The 15581-nt window shown below is 34.0% G+C and overlaps 1 protein-coding gene across 2 annotated transcripts; it reads right to left on the reverse strand.

The window, feature by feature from the left end:
- Positions 1–853: 853 nt before the first annotated feature.
- CEP44 (centrosomal protein 44) lies at positions 854–13295 on the reverse strand. Of its 2 annotated transcripts, XM_026847226.1 has the most exons (12): positions 13092–13295; positions 12648–12796; positions 11898–12045; positions 10778–10924; positions 9668–9775; positions 8099–8230; positions 7533–7742; positions 7291–7332; positions 4516–4585; positions 2392–2519; positions 2095–2132; positions 854–1345 (listed from the first exon to the last, which is right to left on the reverse strand). In XM_026847226.1, the coding sequence occupies exons 2-12, from the start codon at positions 12734–12736 to the stop codon at positions 1288–1290; spliced, it is 1170 nt and encodes a 389-aa protein (XP_026703027.1). In that variant the 5' UTR covers positions 12737–12796; positions 13092–13295; the 3' UTR covers positions 854–1287. The 2 variants fall into 2 exon arrangements, with proteins under 2 accessions (XP_026703027.1, XP_026703028.1); XM_026847227.1 differs by lacking the exon at positions 7291–7332 and having other exon boundaries at positions 13092–13291.
- Between the last annotated feature and the right edge of the window lie 2286 nt (positions 13296–15581).

The raw sequence follows: 15581 nt of genomic DNA on the forward strand, positions 1-15581 counted from the left end.
AAAATCTCACCTATACTCTTGAATTGGTTTAACATTTAGAAGAAATTTCATTTCATTTCATTGTTAGGATAATGAACCGTGATTTGCAAGGTCTATTTTCAATTAAGGAGAAAAACATGTTCACATCATCTAACTTTTCTTTTTCTAGGGTTTTTTTTTCCCCCCAAAGCAACTGGAAAAGTACTATTGCAAAAGTTCAAAACCCCTCAACTAAAGTTTATATAACATAATGGATCACCGTTATGTTCTTTTGTTTGTATGTAAAATAGTCAATTTATATTCCGTATGGTCATAGAAAAAAATCATAATTATTGTTAAAACATATAAATCACTTTTTACAGCATAATGTCAAACAGCTGCTTTCGCCTTAATTTACAAACTCTGCCAAAAAAATCCACTAGTTTTGTGATAGGAAACTCCCAAAATCTTTTCAACTGGAGTATTATAGCACAAAGCAACCTTGATATAATAGGCTATCAATTTACACAGAGCAATGAATAAGTAAAACTTATCAAGCCTCACATATCTTTGATTATATAATGGTTATGGAAGTATTGCATCTACCTACATCTCTAAAGAGAAATTTTAATGTGGCTTCAAATCTTTAAAGTGTTGTGTATCTTTGTATACTGGATAGTGTCCATCTATGCTGCTAGTCTTAAAACTTGTTGGGTTAGATCACTAAAACGCTCAACACATCTCTTGCAATCAAAGCCTGTGGACTTACTTGCACATTTTCGTGTTTAGGATCAAACTGACCCTCACTTTGTCAGTGTTAATGGAAGCCATAATGTGCTGGTGCTCTCCAGCTCAGCATGAAAATTTATATTTAAAAAAAACAGCAAAAGGGGTACATATTTGAAATTGCATATTTAAGTTTTCATTAAGACTTATTCAACAGTACAGATGGTAAGTCAGTATGTAAGAAAGCCTCTTGAGTATAATAAGCAAGTCCCAGCTGGAATGTTTCCAACAGGATGTAAACCATGGTCCTCAAGCCTGCACTTTAAAAAACATATTACTTAGCACACTGCTAACAAATGTCAACCCCAAAATACACTGCTGTAATGATTTCACTTTACAGAAGTGAACAGTTTTGAAAACTAAAAAATGGAGTTGGGAGAGGGAAATCAATACACAGATACATGAGAAAATATTTATTAAAAGGAATAAAAGCACTGGTGATCATTACAAATCTGATATATTAAAAATTTAATGCTGTACAAACATACATATTATTTCTGATATCTGTAAATCAACAGAGACCAGGCCTGAAGATCTGTGCTTTCAGGTCTTCTCAGAGGTGTTGCTTGATGTTTTCAACAATTCTGATGTTTCTTCAATTCTGAAAATAAATTTTGTTTACACACAGAGTAAGAAATAACTGAAATACTAACAGGAAGCACAAAACCTTAAGTTTCCTCTCACCCCCCCCTTTTCCTCTGCAATTGGTTTGCATTTTAAATGTCTACCACATGTCAATAAACTTTAAGTATACATAAAGATAGAAGTAACCCACAAAATAAAACCACAGAAAGGATACAGTTTTTCAGGGCAAGCACTTACAGAATAAAAATCTCTTGCTAAAGAAACATTATATAGCAATACATTTCTCTTCAGCACACTCTTCAAGTGTATTTCTTACAAAAAAACTGTCATTACGAATCTCAGGACTAGTATCTAATACACCTTTAATACAGTTAACACAACGCTTAGGCGGAAATTGCTTTTATTTTTCCTTAAATAATAAAAAATAGAGCTAAGGTATTGTTATTCTTCAGGACGTTGCAAGTACCAGGGAATTCCTATCAGAAGTAATACTCCTATTCTTTAACAACCAGATTCTAAACACTTCAGTCTCTCATTAATACTACTAAGAATGCTTTCTATCACTTTTTCAAAAGCAAAATAGGACTCATCCCACAAATAGTGAACTGAAAGAGGATTTATTATCCAGTGGAGTTATAAGGAAATGCCACACCTGATGTAGAGACCTTTGAGGTTTGGAACACATATGTACGTTCTCTATATGCCTTAGTCCAGCACAACTCCCTCCTGGGAAATGAATTCCTCCTGCCCCTTCCTATTACTTACATTTTACTTATCCTTTCCATTCTTTGTCTTGTTGTCTCCTACAATTTAAAAGCAACAAAGTTAGTGAACACTTCAAAGCTAACATTCTTCAGATGGACTTTCAACCTGAAAATTTTTGTAGAGAAAATGTGACTTTTAAGCACTGTTTACATATCAAAAGGATTTTTGAGACATACCTAGATGCAGTTTTGCAGTTTTCCTTGTTTTTCACTAGTAGTATATACACCTAAACTAATGCTTACTTGTTCTCTTGACATAAGAAGGAAAATCAGCTAAGCATTTGTCAGTTTCACTTACCTTTGAAATGTCTGTCAGATTATGAGAATTAATGGTCATGGCTTTGGGAGATGGGTCTGTGAATAATAGTGAACTGTATCCAGGCAACTGATGAAGACTCTCTGGCATCTCCTCTTTCCTCTCTGTATCTGTGGATAAATACTCGGGTTTGTATCACCTTTGCCTTTTTGCTCTCTTATTGCACAGTCAGGTATCAGATAGCTTGATTTACAGTATGCAATAACAGAAGAGAATGCATTGTTTAGAGGGGAAAAGAAAAGCTACCAGTGAGAGTCCAAAATAGGTTTCTCATTTTCTGCACAAGGTAAGTGCAGTATACTATGTAGAATACAAAAGACAAATTCTAGAAAGATTACTAGGAATGATACCTTTATCCCGATTACAGTAAAATCAACACTTAAAGTCTAGTTACTGGGTCAAACATTTAACAGTAATATCAAATAATTTAGATTGTTTTTATTGTAAACTGCCTGTTCAGACATGTCTTAAATTTGTGTTAAGTAACATGTCTTATAAGCAGCAGAAACATAACTAAAATCATCACCTTCCTTGCTTAGCTTAAAATTTGTATCAAGGTCTTGCTATTTCCCTAGCTCTCCTCCTATGGGGATAGGTTTAAGCAATCATTCAGCAAAAACAGATGACTTTTACATTGGGAAAGCTTTCATACTCTGCAATTTTAGAATAGTATTGTCAAGAAGAGAATGTAGTATTTAGAGAAAAAAGTGTCCCCATACCCTTATTTTTTAGTAAGGCCACCATCTATGGACCATGCCTTTGGAACATGTTTAGCTACACTATTCTGTATTTAAAATCATATTAAATTATTTTTAATCAATTGAAATTAAAAATTGTTTCTTCTGTACAGCTGTGATTCCCAAAGAGCATTACAACCAAAAGGAGCATGAAAGCATTCCTAGTACCGTACATCTCAGAAGAGTTAAGACTGGCCACATAATTTGTATGCCTAGAATTTGCTGAATCATTTTTAAAAAAAACAGGAATAAAATTCAAAAGAATTCTAGACATCTGAAAATACGAAAATTCTCTTCTAAAGGCCACCAGCCTGCTTGCTGACTATGAAGTCCTCAAGTGTCACTAAACTTATGAAAGGAAGTAAACATGTTGCAAGCTTTCTAAGGTCTGTAAAAAGAAGGTCCCACTTCTGAGACTTCAAAATTCAAACAAGCTTTGACATAACCAAGAAACTGTCTCCCTAATTTCCACAGAAACTGGATTGCTGAGATTCCCTTTTAATTTCAGTGCAACTGCCTAACACTGGACAAAGATGCCTAATACATGAGAATGGGAAGAATAACAGCTGAACAGCTGCCATAGGAGAAACGGGCCAAAATAATAAAGAGAATGATGCAAGGTAAGGGCTAAAGAGCTAACACTGAAGAAGAGAGGAGAAACACTTATGGCCTGGGGAATGCGTTTCATTTCTTTCCCACTTAAGGCTGTTTCATTCACTTGTACATTACCAAAAATCAGGTCAGAAATGGAAGAAAAAGATTTTGTCTTGCTCTTGAAAATAAGAAAGCTTAGCAAAAATGCTAGTTGGATAGCTGTTAAGTGCTTCAAAAGGGATGAAACTGTAGAAATTGTTCAGCAGCAATTTGAAAAACAACACAGATTATGAATGAAAGAGCCCTGCTTTGTCCTGAGTGCCATTATAAGAGTAAAAAACATCATAAATGTGACACTATTTTGATTACAAAAAGTCAGTGATAGCAAATATTATTCCTTTTGTACTTAGAAATAGCTTGTTTTTAAAACATTATAACTGCTTTAAAGTGTAGATAGCATTGTTTTTCACGGCTTTAGCTATAGAACCTTAACCAAACTTGCATCTTCGAGATTTTTAGTAGTTGCTTGTAACTATTAATTGCAATGCTATGTATTTTCATTATTGCTTTAAAAATTATTTCAGTAAATAAAGCTTCTAAAGAATAAGCTACAAACTTGAATTGACTATCAGGTTAATTTCTAATTTGCAGCATGCATTTAAATTCAGAGGTCACTAAATCACAATTGTCTACTTAAAACCCACTATTTTAGTCAAGGTCAGCAAGAAGTGTTTAGCATATGATGTTAATTAAAAAGAAAATCATTAATACTCACCAGATGAAACTGGAATACTACTAGAAGTACATTCTTGACTTATATTGCTGAACTCTGTAGATAAGTCTCTCTGAAATACAAGTTTAGTGCATTTTAGCCATACACCCTGTTTAAATCATCTTTTGACAAACAAAAGTATATTTAAGTACTAATTATGTATGCAAGTGCTACATGCTCCAGATATGTTGACACTGCACCACTGTCGTTACAGAACTAAAAAAAAAATCCATAATTTGCATACACACATTGCATTAGAAAGACAGCCTATTTCATGGGAACTTTTTTAGCATCAATACTGCTGTTTATAAACAGCTCAAAACCAGGTCCAAATATAGTGCATGTAACTTAGGTACGAGCAGAATGAACAAACAATCAGACTGTTCTTGGTCTGTGCTAACAATTACATCTTGATATTGTCTGCTGCTACCTTAACAAAATAAATGTACTTTCTACATCTGATTGATATTCATAGATGCAATTCCTCTGTCCTAAAAATTAGACTATAGATGAACTGAAATTCATTCCACTTCAACACTTAGAGAACTCAAAAGTCTATGTTAAACTAGTTTCTCAGGCGCCTAAATGAGAGGGCTCTTTTAAGAAAGGTTCTCAGTTTAACTCAATCTAGTTTAGAAAAGGTTGTTCATAAACAATTAAACAAAATTAATGTTGCATTAATAATAAATATTTTTAAGTGCAATTTTCTAATTTCAAAATTAAAAAATCCAACATTCAACATCTAGACTTTTTTCACCAATGAGTTATCGTTACAATTTGAAATTTCAGCCTTTGGTAAAGTATATTACTTTATATATACTGGAGTAACTATATCAATTAACAGGGGAATATTATACTCAAAGAAGTGAATGAAGGAAAAATAGTAGGTATTGTGTAGGAAGATGGAAAAACAAAACAGTAATACCTCTTAAAAAAAAAGATATCTGTGCTGACTACTGCTCAATTCCTTTCATTGAACATGGATTTGGTATCTTTCAGACTTTCCCAGAGCTAAATGCACAGCTGCTGCTACTTTGGCAACAGTGCAAGACAGATCTTAGAGTGTTCCTGCTACGTTGGCTAGATGCCAAAAGTTCCCTGAAAAATGCAAGAATAAGAAGAAAGGAGTAATTCTGAATTGCTTCTCTATCTGTGAAGCACAACTTGGATGGAATTTCATGAAACAAAGCAGCAGCAATTCTCTGGCCCAGAGGATTATTTCTTGGCAGTTTTCAAATGCCTATTGCAAAAAACTTAGGCTTTTGAAGACTTATTTTTAATATAAAACCCAGCTTATTTTGCTTTGAAAAAAGACAAGCAACAATGCCACACACAAACTACATTCAAAATTGTTTCTGCAGATGACTCCTTTCAGTAACATGGACTACAAGTTATATTACTGGAAATTTTTGAATGATCTTAATGTTAACTTAATGTTAAATATTTTCCAAATACTATTCCAAACCTTTGAACAACTGCAACAAATGTGTTAGTGAAGTAATAATATACCAAATTTATAGAAATAAAAGAACAAGCCTAGTCTGAAACACAAGCATTCCCGTGCTGCTACCATGATAAATGCAACTCTTATCTCTTGAAGAGAATACACTTGAAACGGGAGCAAAACTGTCTACGGCTGTTCAGCTGAAGGCCCCTTGAGACTGCTTGCAGAAGACATTATCATTGTTGGTGTTATTTGGAAATATATGTCCACTGATAATTAAATTACAATATCCATAAGAAACTGATTTCAAATGGTAAATCACTTGAGCCATTACTGACCTGAAATTGTGTTTTTAAAAAAAAAAGTGATTGAGAATGTCAATTCTTATTTGAGCCTCTAGAAATAATGTGATCAGTCTGAACACTCCTCCATTTCAAGACTTTAACTAATGCAAGTTCAAAGAACACAAAAACACCCATGTCTCGTATACAAGTATTAGTGACATTTTCAAATAGGGCCAGTAACACACACAGAGCTCCTGCTTACAAATAAGTTCAAAATTTCAACAGAGAAAAGTGCAACACTGATCAACTATTTTCCAGAAGAGTTTTCAACTTCTGGAAAGCATCTGACAGTATCTGAAGGATACACAAGACACATAATGCAAATACACTTTGAAATTAAGCATGTGATCACAAAATTGATGCTACAGTTCACTGCATCTCAAAATACTTACATGTGTACGTATATGAAATTATACGATGTGCATACAAGGACCTTTCAACAACATGAAAAATAACAGTCTTAATGCAACAGAATACTTGATTTGCTCTGACAAATATGCCAATTGTAGTCACATTGTAAATGCAGAACTTTCACGCATGTAAGAATGTCATGAACATAATGGACAAGAAATTAGGCGGGGGGAGGGGGGGGAGAATGTACAAAAAGGAGAAACTAGGCTAGAAATTCCAGAGAGCCACAAACTAAGAATAGGACTAAAATAAGAAAGAATTAACTTTTCTATTAACCTTGTATTTTCCTTGAGCATGCCATCTATTTTTGTCAACATTAGTTATGTAAAATGAAGACTTAATCTTCCAAAGGAAATAGTTGTATCTGATTAGAGTCTGGAGAACTAAAAAATAGCTATTCAACTGTATCAACAGTAACAATATTTGCAGCCAGTAAAGACATTCAGAAACCCTCTCAAATACAAAACATTAAGGTTTCAAAGACGTATAATTAAGCATCTTCAAAAGCTTCCTCCTATAAGTTCACTAGGAAATAAAACCACACACAGTCACTAGTAATAAAAATAGGCTTAGCTATACCTGCTGTTCCTGCAAGGAAATAATTTCCAGTGGAGAGTTTTGCTTCACAGAACATGAGAAAACAACAGGACTTAACAGTGAAGAAAAAAATACCATCAACTCCATAAAGAGCACTTCCATTCAGATAATGCCTTTAAAAATAGTGGAAAAGCATACCTCAACAGGCAGGAAAAGCAGAAACAGGCTGACAACATTGTGACTGGACAACTTTTCTTATAGAAGAAAAGCAGACATTAACATACCTTTTTGGATTGCAACAACAGTTCTGTTTCAAGAAGTAAAACTCGACTCAACAAGTTATTCCAGTCCTTCTCATCTACGATCACCTTGCCTTTCAGTCTCTCTTCTAGAACATGTAGTTTATCTTCCATCCAATCTAGTTTATGCAGCTTTTCCTGGCAATCAGCAAGCTGACTCTTTAGGAACTCAATCTGTGAATTATCTCCTATGACCTGAAAATATGGGTAAGAACACATGTCCTCAAATTTCAAAACAGATATGTAAATCAATGAAATTAAGTGGAATCTTCCTCAAGTTCAGTAATCACATTCTGCTACATTAGAAAATTATTTTTCTTTCAGAATTGCCACAATACGCCTATTCATGGAACCTGGCTTTTAAAAGAAACTGTTGACAGAACTGGCTCTTGAAACGACAGTACAATTTAACTGAATTTTTTTCAACTTTTTTACTATTAGGTATACTTAAGGAGCATCCAGCTATCTTGTAAAAAACCTTTATCCCTTTAGAAAAGACCTGTAAGAAAAGTTAATATATGCAGACAACATCTTAAAATAAAAGTTCTTACTTGTTCATATTTAACTTCCACAACATCATGATCTAGGCACAATTCTTCTTCATCACCTCCCTGTGCTGGAAGGGGTAGGGGATGAAGGTCACCACTAACTTCATTTCCTGAGTGCCGTTCTACTTGAGGCTTCTTCTGAATATGTTAAAAAAAAATAAAAATCACTGGTGTTATTCATTTCAAGAACATTTCAGTTCATCAGCCAAGTAACTGACACAGAAGACCTATCATTTTAGTGTTTACCGATTTATTTAAATCTGACAATCTTATCCTAACTGGTTGAAAAACAAAGAAAGCAACAGCAAGCAGTTTAATTCAAAAAAAAAAAAAATCAGAGACATAAAAGAACTGCAAAACAAATATAAACAAACCTTACCACATGTACCTTCGCTCCCTTCCATAAACAGTAATGAAGGCATTAATGTTCTCTCTTATTCTAAGGGTTGTTAGATTTCTAAGTGTTGGGAGGTATGAATCTCACTGTATGTATTAACATAATTATAGACAGTCTCAGCATCAAAACCACCCCTCAAACATTCAAGGAGGGAAAAAAAAAAAAGCAAATTTAGAACTCTCTCTTTTCCTTGACAAGTGACAGCAAAATAGCCCTACTAGCTATATATTTCATTTCCTTTGAAAGCCTCCCTTAGAGAGAACAAACTATGAGACAAATTTTGTCTTTTTCTCCAGGTGGATCAAGTCCTATGATCACTATCTGACACAAAACAAAATTACCTAATGATTAAGAACCCACAATTACTAGTTTTGTGCAGCATCTTAACACTTACAGATGTTCTAGTGAAGCTGAAACTCTCCTCTTCTAGGGAATTCTTAACACACCCACATATATCCCCATTCAGTTCTAACATTCAACAACCAGAAGTGCCAGATAAGTCATTCCAAACACTTTCTTTGTGAAGTTTTCCTCACTTCTAAAGCACTATTTTCCTTCTAAATATAAAACATCAACATTTAATGAGCAGTCACAGTCTAAAAGTTTTATACGATTTTACTTTGCATCCTTTTAGCAGAAAATATTAGGAAAGCTGACTCCTCCACAGGCCAAGAGTAGCATAACACATAAGATCAAGTGTTACTCTTGTAAAACAAAAGCCAAGAGGAATGTTACATTAAGAAACCTTCGCTGAACAGATTCAGACAAAAAAAAACAAGACAAAAAGTGTCTTGAAAGCTACATTGAAATCACCAAGCACACATCAATCTCCAAACAGGATGTATATACTTTTTCCAATTGCATCTTCATTTTCATTGCTGTCCCTCCAGTTGATATAATTCAAACAGCAAACAACAGTACTACAATATTACCACCAAGACTTTGAGATCAACCACCCGGTAAAAGAGAGAAGTGATATCCTCTGTATCAGCTATTATTTCAGACAACCACACTTGGGGAAAAAACAAACAAACAAACAAAAACAAAGCCAACAACAAACAACCTAGTTTGATCAAGCATTAAAACCTAAATGAAAGCACATATTCCAGAAAAATCCTGACATGCTACAAATGAGATTAACCTTTAGACATACAACATATAAACTATTTTCATACCTGTTTGGAATTCAGAGCACTGCCACTAGGATCAGCAAAGACATTAACACAATTTGACAATACTTCACATTTAGAAGATCTGAGGTTTTTCCTCGTTTGGGATTTAACCTTCAAAGGGAAGAGGAGAAAATATTACACTTCTAACACAGGAATCTTGGGGCGGGGGGAAGAGAGGGATGGGACACATGACAGACACAGGACAAAGACAGACACACAGTACAAAACACAGGGACAGGATGACACACCCCGTTTTCTGCCATCATTAACAAGCAGGAATGTTTCATCACACACACAAACACATTTAAACCTCTGCAGTACAGTACTGTCATAAAAAAAAAAAAGTATGACCCAAATTCACAGAGGAAACAGAACTGGAAATGAATGTCGTATTCATACACTCACTAATGCCTATGTGAGGCTGCAACAAAGGTGGTTGTAAACAAAAAACAAAACTTGAACGAGTTGAAAGACAAATACAAAAAACATAGTTATGCCCCCAAAAGTGAGAAATATACAGAAGTCCTAAAAACTGTTATAAATTCAAACAAAACAAAATTCCGTCAAATATGAAGACTGAAAATTCCTTTATTTAAGCACAAATTGATACACAGCATACACCATTGCAAAAATGCCTGAACAACGTAAAACAAAAATGATTAATGAAAATAATCAAATTTGAGATGTATACCACAGAAACACATATACAAGTGTCATGTTTAAATTAAATATTTCCAGAACTTCTAACATATCAGACAATTTTGCTCTGTTTTTAAATCTTCAAAGATTAGATTTAGACCTGCAAAGTCTATCAAGTTACACAAATATTCACTATATCAAGAAGCATAAAAGGAAAGTTATCACTTACTGTAAAGATACCAAATACTAGATTTAGCTTTATTCTGATTCTTTATACTACAAAGCATTGTCAGCTTTGTGTCTTTTGTATACCTGATAGCATTCAAGCATCTTACAATGGAGCTTTAAACAATTTTCCTTTTATTTTGACTATCAGCAATCCTGCATCTTCAAATAAACTGGTCTTCAGCTTCTACCTGCAGTATTAACATGTCAAAAGAGACTTTTATAATAAAGTTACCATTTAATCAGTACCTTATTCGAGTTACTTAATTCCTTATGTTTTTTCACCACACAGTTGATAATGTCACAAACAATATGCATTTTCCTTTCTGCAAAGCCAAACTGAAGAAACTGATGTTTTGTTAAAACTGGTTTATATTGAAACTGATCTCGAAGAAGCTGCAACAAAATAAGAGTTTACTTCATTTTCAAAATCACCATGCAATTTCTTGTAGAAATGGCATGCTCACGTTCTTATTTTTCTACAATCTTTTACTCTGCACTTCAGCAATTAAACATTTTCTCATTTGGTTATTTATATATTCTTAGCTGTCTTCTAACTAGACTTTCAAAATACCTTTTGCAGAAACATTTCATTCATATCACTCTTGTAAATTTTAACTCAGTCTTAAGATTCATGAAATAAACGACTGCAGACATTAACATTTAAAAAGTTAAACAAAAACTTCCCGCAGTAAATGCACAATAAAAAGTTGTATTAAACTCAGCAAAATGCATCAGAGGGCTAAATACGGCTACCACAGAGGTTCTTTGTGAAGGAGTCTGTTCTTAGATGGAAAACTAGTCTAAATAAGCTAGCATTCTTTAATACAGAAAGTCACTTTTCATAAAATATATTTATTAATATTTTTAAGGATAGTCCAAATTACTTCCATTCAGTTAAGAATTTTATTACAATTTACAAACTGTTAAGTATTTGACTTTATATGTTAATATGGCATAGTGTTTTAAAATAGTTGTATTTATTAATTGTGCTTTCACTACAAGTATTGACATCTGCTGCAATTTTTTGCTTATTATTTCTTCTAAGGTCACTTTTATAAAACTGTGCCATAAAACTGTATAATAAATATTTTAGTATTCTTCACAACTAACATAAAACAATAATATTTCTGTTTCTGCAATTGTCTCAAAATTGAGATTTGCCTAACAAGACCCATCCTTATTTTCATGAAAATCTAAACAAAGACTTGCCACGCAGTGACTTACTACTTATCTTAAATCCTAACAGAATTACAATTTACTTTCATTGCCAAAAATTTTCACTTCCTAGTAAAACTCTTACTAGATGTTTAATTTTTATGAAACCATACTCAAAACTCTCTTCTGTGAAGAACATGAAGACAGGTACCTTATAAATAGCTTCAATGAAACGCAAGTCACTCTTTGCTGTGAGTTCCACATCACACTTTACCACAAGTTCTGCTACGTAAGTTGAAAAAGATGTAAAAGAATAGCTGATGATAGGTAAAAATGCAGCTGGATCACCCTTTACTAACCTATCGAGAAACAAAAGTATTTTACACAGCAGAAGGTAACAAAAGCTTTCATTACATTACCTCAAATGCTTAACTTGAAAGGTGTTTTAATATAGCCAGCAAGTACTTCCTCCATTTTAAGTTTTTTTCCCGGGCATATCTCATTCAGCAGTCTTTACTGTTACCTGTAAAATGCTTAAAATGTTGGGGGTTTTTTTTACCTTTATATAATTTTAACTTTATCGGGTCTAAAGTCCACCAACATTTCCATAATATTCACCACTTTTTTTCTTTTTTAATCTTTACAGGATGAAATTTCCTTAAGAAAGTTTTGCTAGCACTTAAAGAAATTATAAAGGTGAGACATTAATCAAAGAAAACAAAAAAAGCAGAAGAAAGAAAAATCAAGATAGTGATACATTTCAGGATTATTCTAAGGATTTCTCAGAACAGCAAAACTGCATCCTTTTATCTTCCAGTTCACATATATCAAACCTCAACTTCCCACAGACATATGCTCTGCTTACTCATCACTGGGTGCGATGCTAATATTTATACATATCTTGTTTACACATCTTGCTGTCATCATGTATTAGCATAAATTTATTCACACTGCCACTTACACTGTATAATCCACATCTCTTGGATAATTTAACAAGCGAAGTCCTTGCTCTATTTTTCTCAAACTTCCTTTTAGGTCTCCTGTTGCCATTGCTCCAAATGCTATTATTCTTTCAGATTATGAAATAAATATAATAGAGTACATTCTCCTCTAAAAAAAAAAAAAAGTATACAAAAAATACAAAATGTAATAGAATTATCACTGAAAATCAAAGGCATTTGCTTCTTTTTTCTAGACACTACTATTTCCAAAGTGTTATAATACAGTACAGAGCTACAACTCAATACCAATTAATATCAGTAATCATCTTCATTCATTCTGAATAGGATCAAGTAGTAATCCTCAATCCAGTCAACTATCAAAGATCTTTAAAGTATCTGAAATCATATTAAAAATTTAGGACTGGCTAAATCCACTCAAACTGAGCAAAACCAAATTTCTTCACCTTTTCAAAAGAGCAGAAACTCCACAAGTAGTGAAAACTTCTTCAGTTTAGAATGCTTATTCTTTTCTTCACCTGGCCCCAATACCAATAAAAAGGCAAGACTAGCAACTCATTACAGACAATACTTCTCTATTTAGACAATCCATTAAATACACTTAAAATTGTTCAGGGAGGGAGGGGATAACAGTGCCTAGATATTTCAAAATAGGTGCAAGATTATTAGAATGATAAGTAAAAGGTCCCTGTTTAAGTTTCTGCATTGTAACACACAAGTTGAGAACCCACTTTTAATTTATTGTGGGCTTTGCTTCACAGAAGAGAATCATCTAAGAGCAAACTACAAAAAGGTGCCTTTCTCCCTGCAGAATTATTCTGCACGTAAACTGATGACTGCAAGAAAGGGGGGAGGAAAAAAAAAAAAAAAAGAAGACAACAAAAGATAATCAGCAAGGCATGAAAACACCATAATCCAAATCAGTTTTGAGATCTATCAAAAGGATAAATACATACAGGAAGCCCACACTTGTAATACGTTTTACCAAACAGAACCGATTAGTAAATTCCCAAATGGATGAAGAGAAGACTGGGGGGTGGGAAGGAATACCTAAGAGATCTAAAAATACTGACAACTTTACCTGGCTGGCAGATAGTAAAGTGAAACACCTGAAGCAGTACCTTCAAATATCAGAACTAATAATTACCTTAAGGAACCTTGTTCCTCACTCCACTGCTTCAAAATACACTTATATTTAGAGATAGCCTATGAGTCCTATTTACTGTATCTTCTAACCATTTGTTTATAAGTAACCAATATTAGCTCAGCTCTTCTCCAACACAAGACTTTAAAAGCACAGACTGGATGATAGCCTAGCTGTTAAGGCACAACTGGAAACAACCTTAGAAATCTGGACAGACTGATAAAACTTGAGAAAGTCTATTAGCAAACTGCCAAACAGTGTACAAAAAGTTGACACCTCACAAAAACAGCTCTCCTTCCTCACATCCTTGCAATGTGCTTGTGCCTGTCTTAATCCTCTACAGTACTCCCCAAAAGCCTCAGTAAAAGCAATGATTTCTGCTATAAAACCTTAGAACAGAAATTCACTCTTCAATTTTCTGCTAGAACCTAGGAGATAACTGCTACTGTCTTCACTGACTTTTTCTTGCCAAAAAACAAGTAATTTGAAGTCTACCAATTCAATCTGTGAATAGGCACTGACAGAAAGCCTATACTTGAAGAGATAGTCTGAAGATAACAGAATTTTGTATCATCTCTCTTGCTGACACAGAGATTCAGAAGACTAAACACTCCAAAGAGATTATCTCTAGCCTTGTCAGAAATCAACTCCAACGAGTACTCCATTTGCAGCTTTGTTAATTGGTCCTACTCATCAAAGCAATGAGTCTTCTTGAAATAAACTTCTTGACCACACACTTATAGTAAAATTTAAAAAAAAAAAAAAAAAAAAAAAAAAAAAAAAAAAAAAGAGCGGTGGTTTTGCCAAAAGTTATTTTCTTATGAACAAAATAACTTTGTTAACAACTCCACTGAGAAATATTTCTGATTTTTACAGATGGTCATCAAAACTGGAGAGGCATTAGCCCTGCAATAATCACTAAACTATTGATCAAAGCACTCACCTAAAGAGTAGGAGAGCCACATTCAGATCCCAGCGCTGCTTAGCCTTGCATTTGCCAGGCAGGTTTCACTCCATGAGCCATTGACTGCTTTGGGATTAGTCCCTCTCAATCTCTTCTACTGGGCTGATTTGATTTTATATGAACAAATATTAATTGCAGCAGACATAAACAGAGGTTTTTCCATAGCCCACATGAATACTATAACCACTGAGCTATAAAATTAGTGCTTCTCTGCCGCTCTCTAGCACAATAGATATTTAACTGTTTAAACAGTGAATGAAAGAAACGAAGACACAAAAGAGGAAACATTTCAGTATCCCAATAATTAGGTCTCTGAAAGTTGGAAGCCACTGGTTTCTCTCTGCCAAAGAAGGATCTTTATTCTCACAGAGAAGAGTATTTTTAAGTCCCAGACATGCTCTGAAAGATCCTTATTACCCAAGTGAATAAACAGCAGCTTGTATGTTCACCACAATTTAAGGGGCAAGAAACATGGAACATAGGTTGCTGTACCTGACACTGCATACAGACTAACATTGCTCATTTCCACACCGCTCCCAACGTACATTAATCTTTTCCCTGGTATGTAACCTATCGTTGCTTGTTTTACTGTGGCCTCTAGAAAAGGGCTCTGATATCATCATCACGTTTCATGGGATATAACCGAGAGAAATCATCACCTAATGATGATGGAGATCTGCAGTTTGTTCTTTTAGAGCAGAAGAACAAATCTTCCAAAATAAACCAGTTAAACTCTGGTCACACACAACATATCACTGTGTATCCAAATTGCAGGATACTCGATACTGAAGAAGGCGCCATTCCTCCTCTCCCTGCAAACCTGTATTC

This window comes from Athene cunicularia, assembly GCF_003259725.1.
Source record: "Athene cunicularia isolate RWA chromosome 4 unlocalized genomic scaffold, athCun1 chr4_part1, whole genome shotgun sequence".
NCBI lineage: Eukaryota > Metazoa > Chordata > Aves > Strigiformes > Strigidae > Athene > Athene cunicularia.

What these genes read in the sequence shown, in the direction of transcription:
- CEP44 (XM_026847226.1), bottom strand. Translation starts at nt 12,736, where the DNA reads ATGGCAACAGGAGACCTAAAAGGAAGTTTGAGAAAAATAGAGCAAGGA. An exon ending in TTTCCTTGCAGGAACAGCAG is followed by an intron (nt 4,586 to 7,290) that starts GTATAGCTAAGC and finishes CTTGTATTTCAG; the next exon opens with AGAGACTTATCTACAGAGTT. An exon ending in ATGGAAAGGATAAGTAAAAT is followed by an intron (nt 1,346 to 2,094) that starts GTAAGTAATAGG and finishes ATTTATTTTCAG; the next exon opens with AATTGAAGAAACATCAGAAT.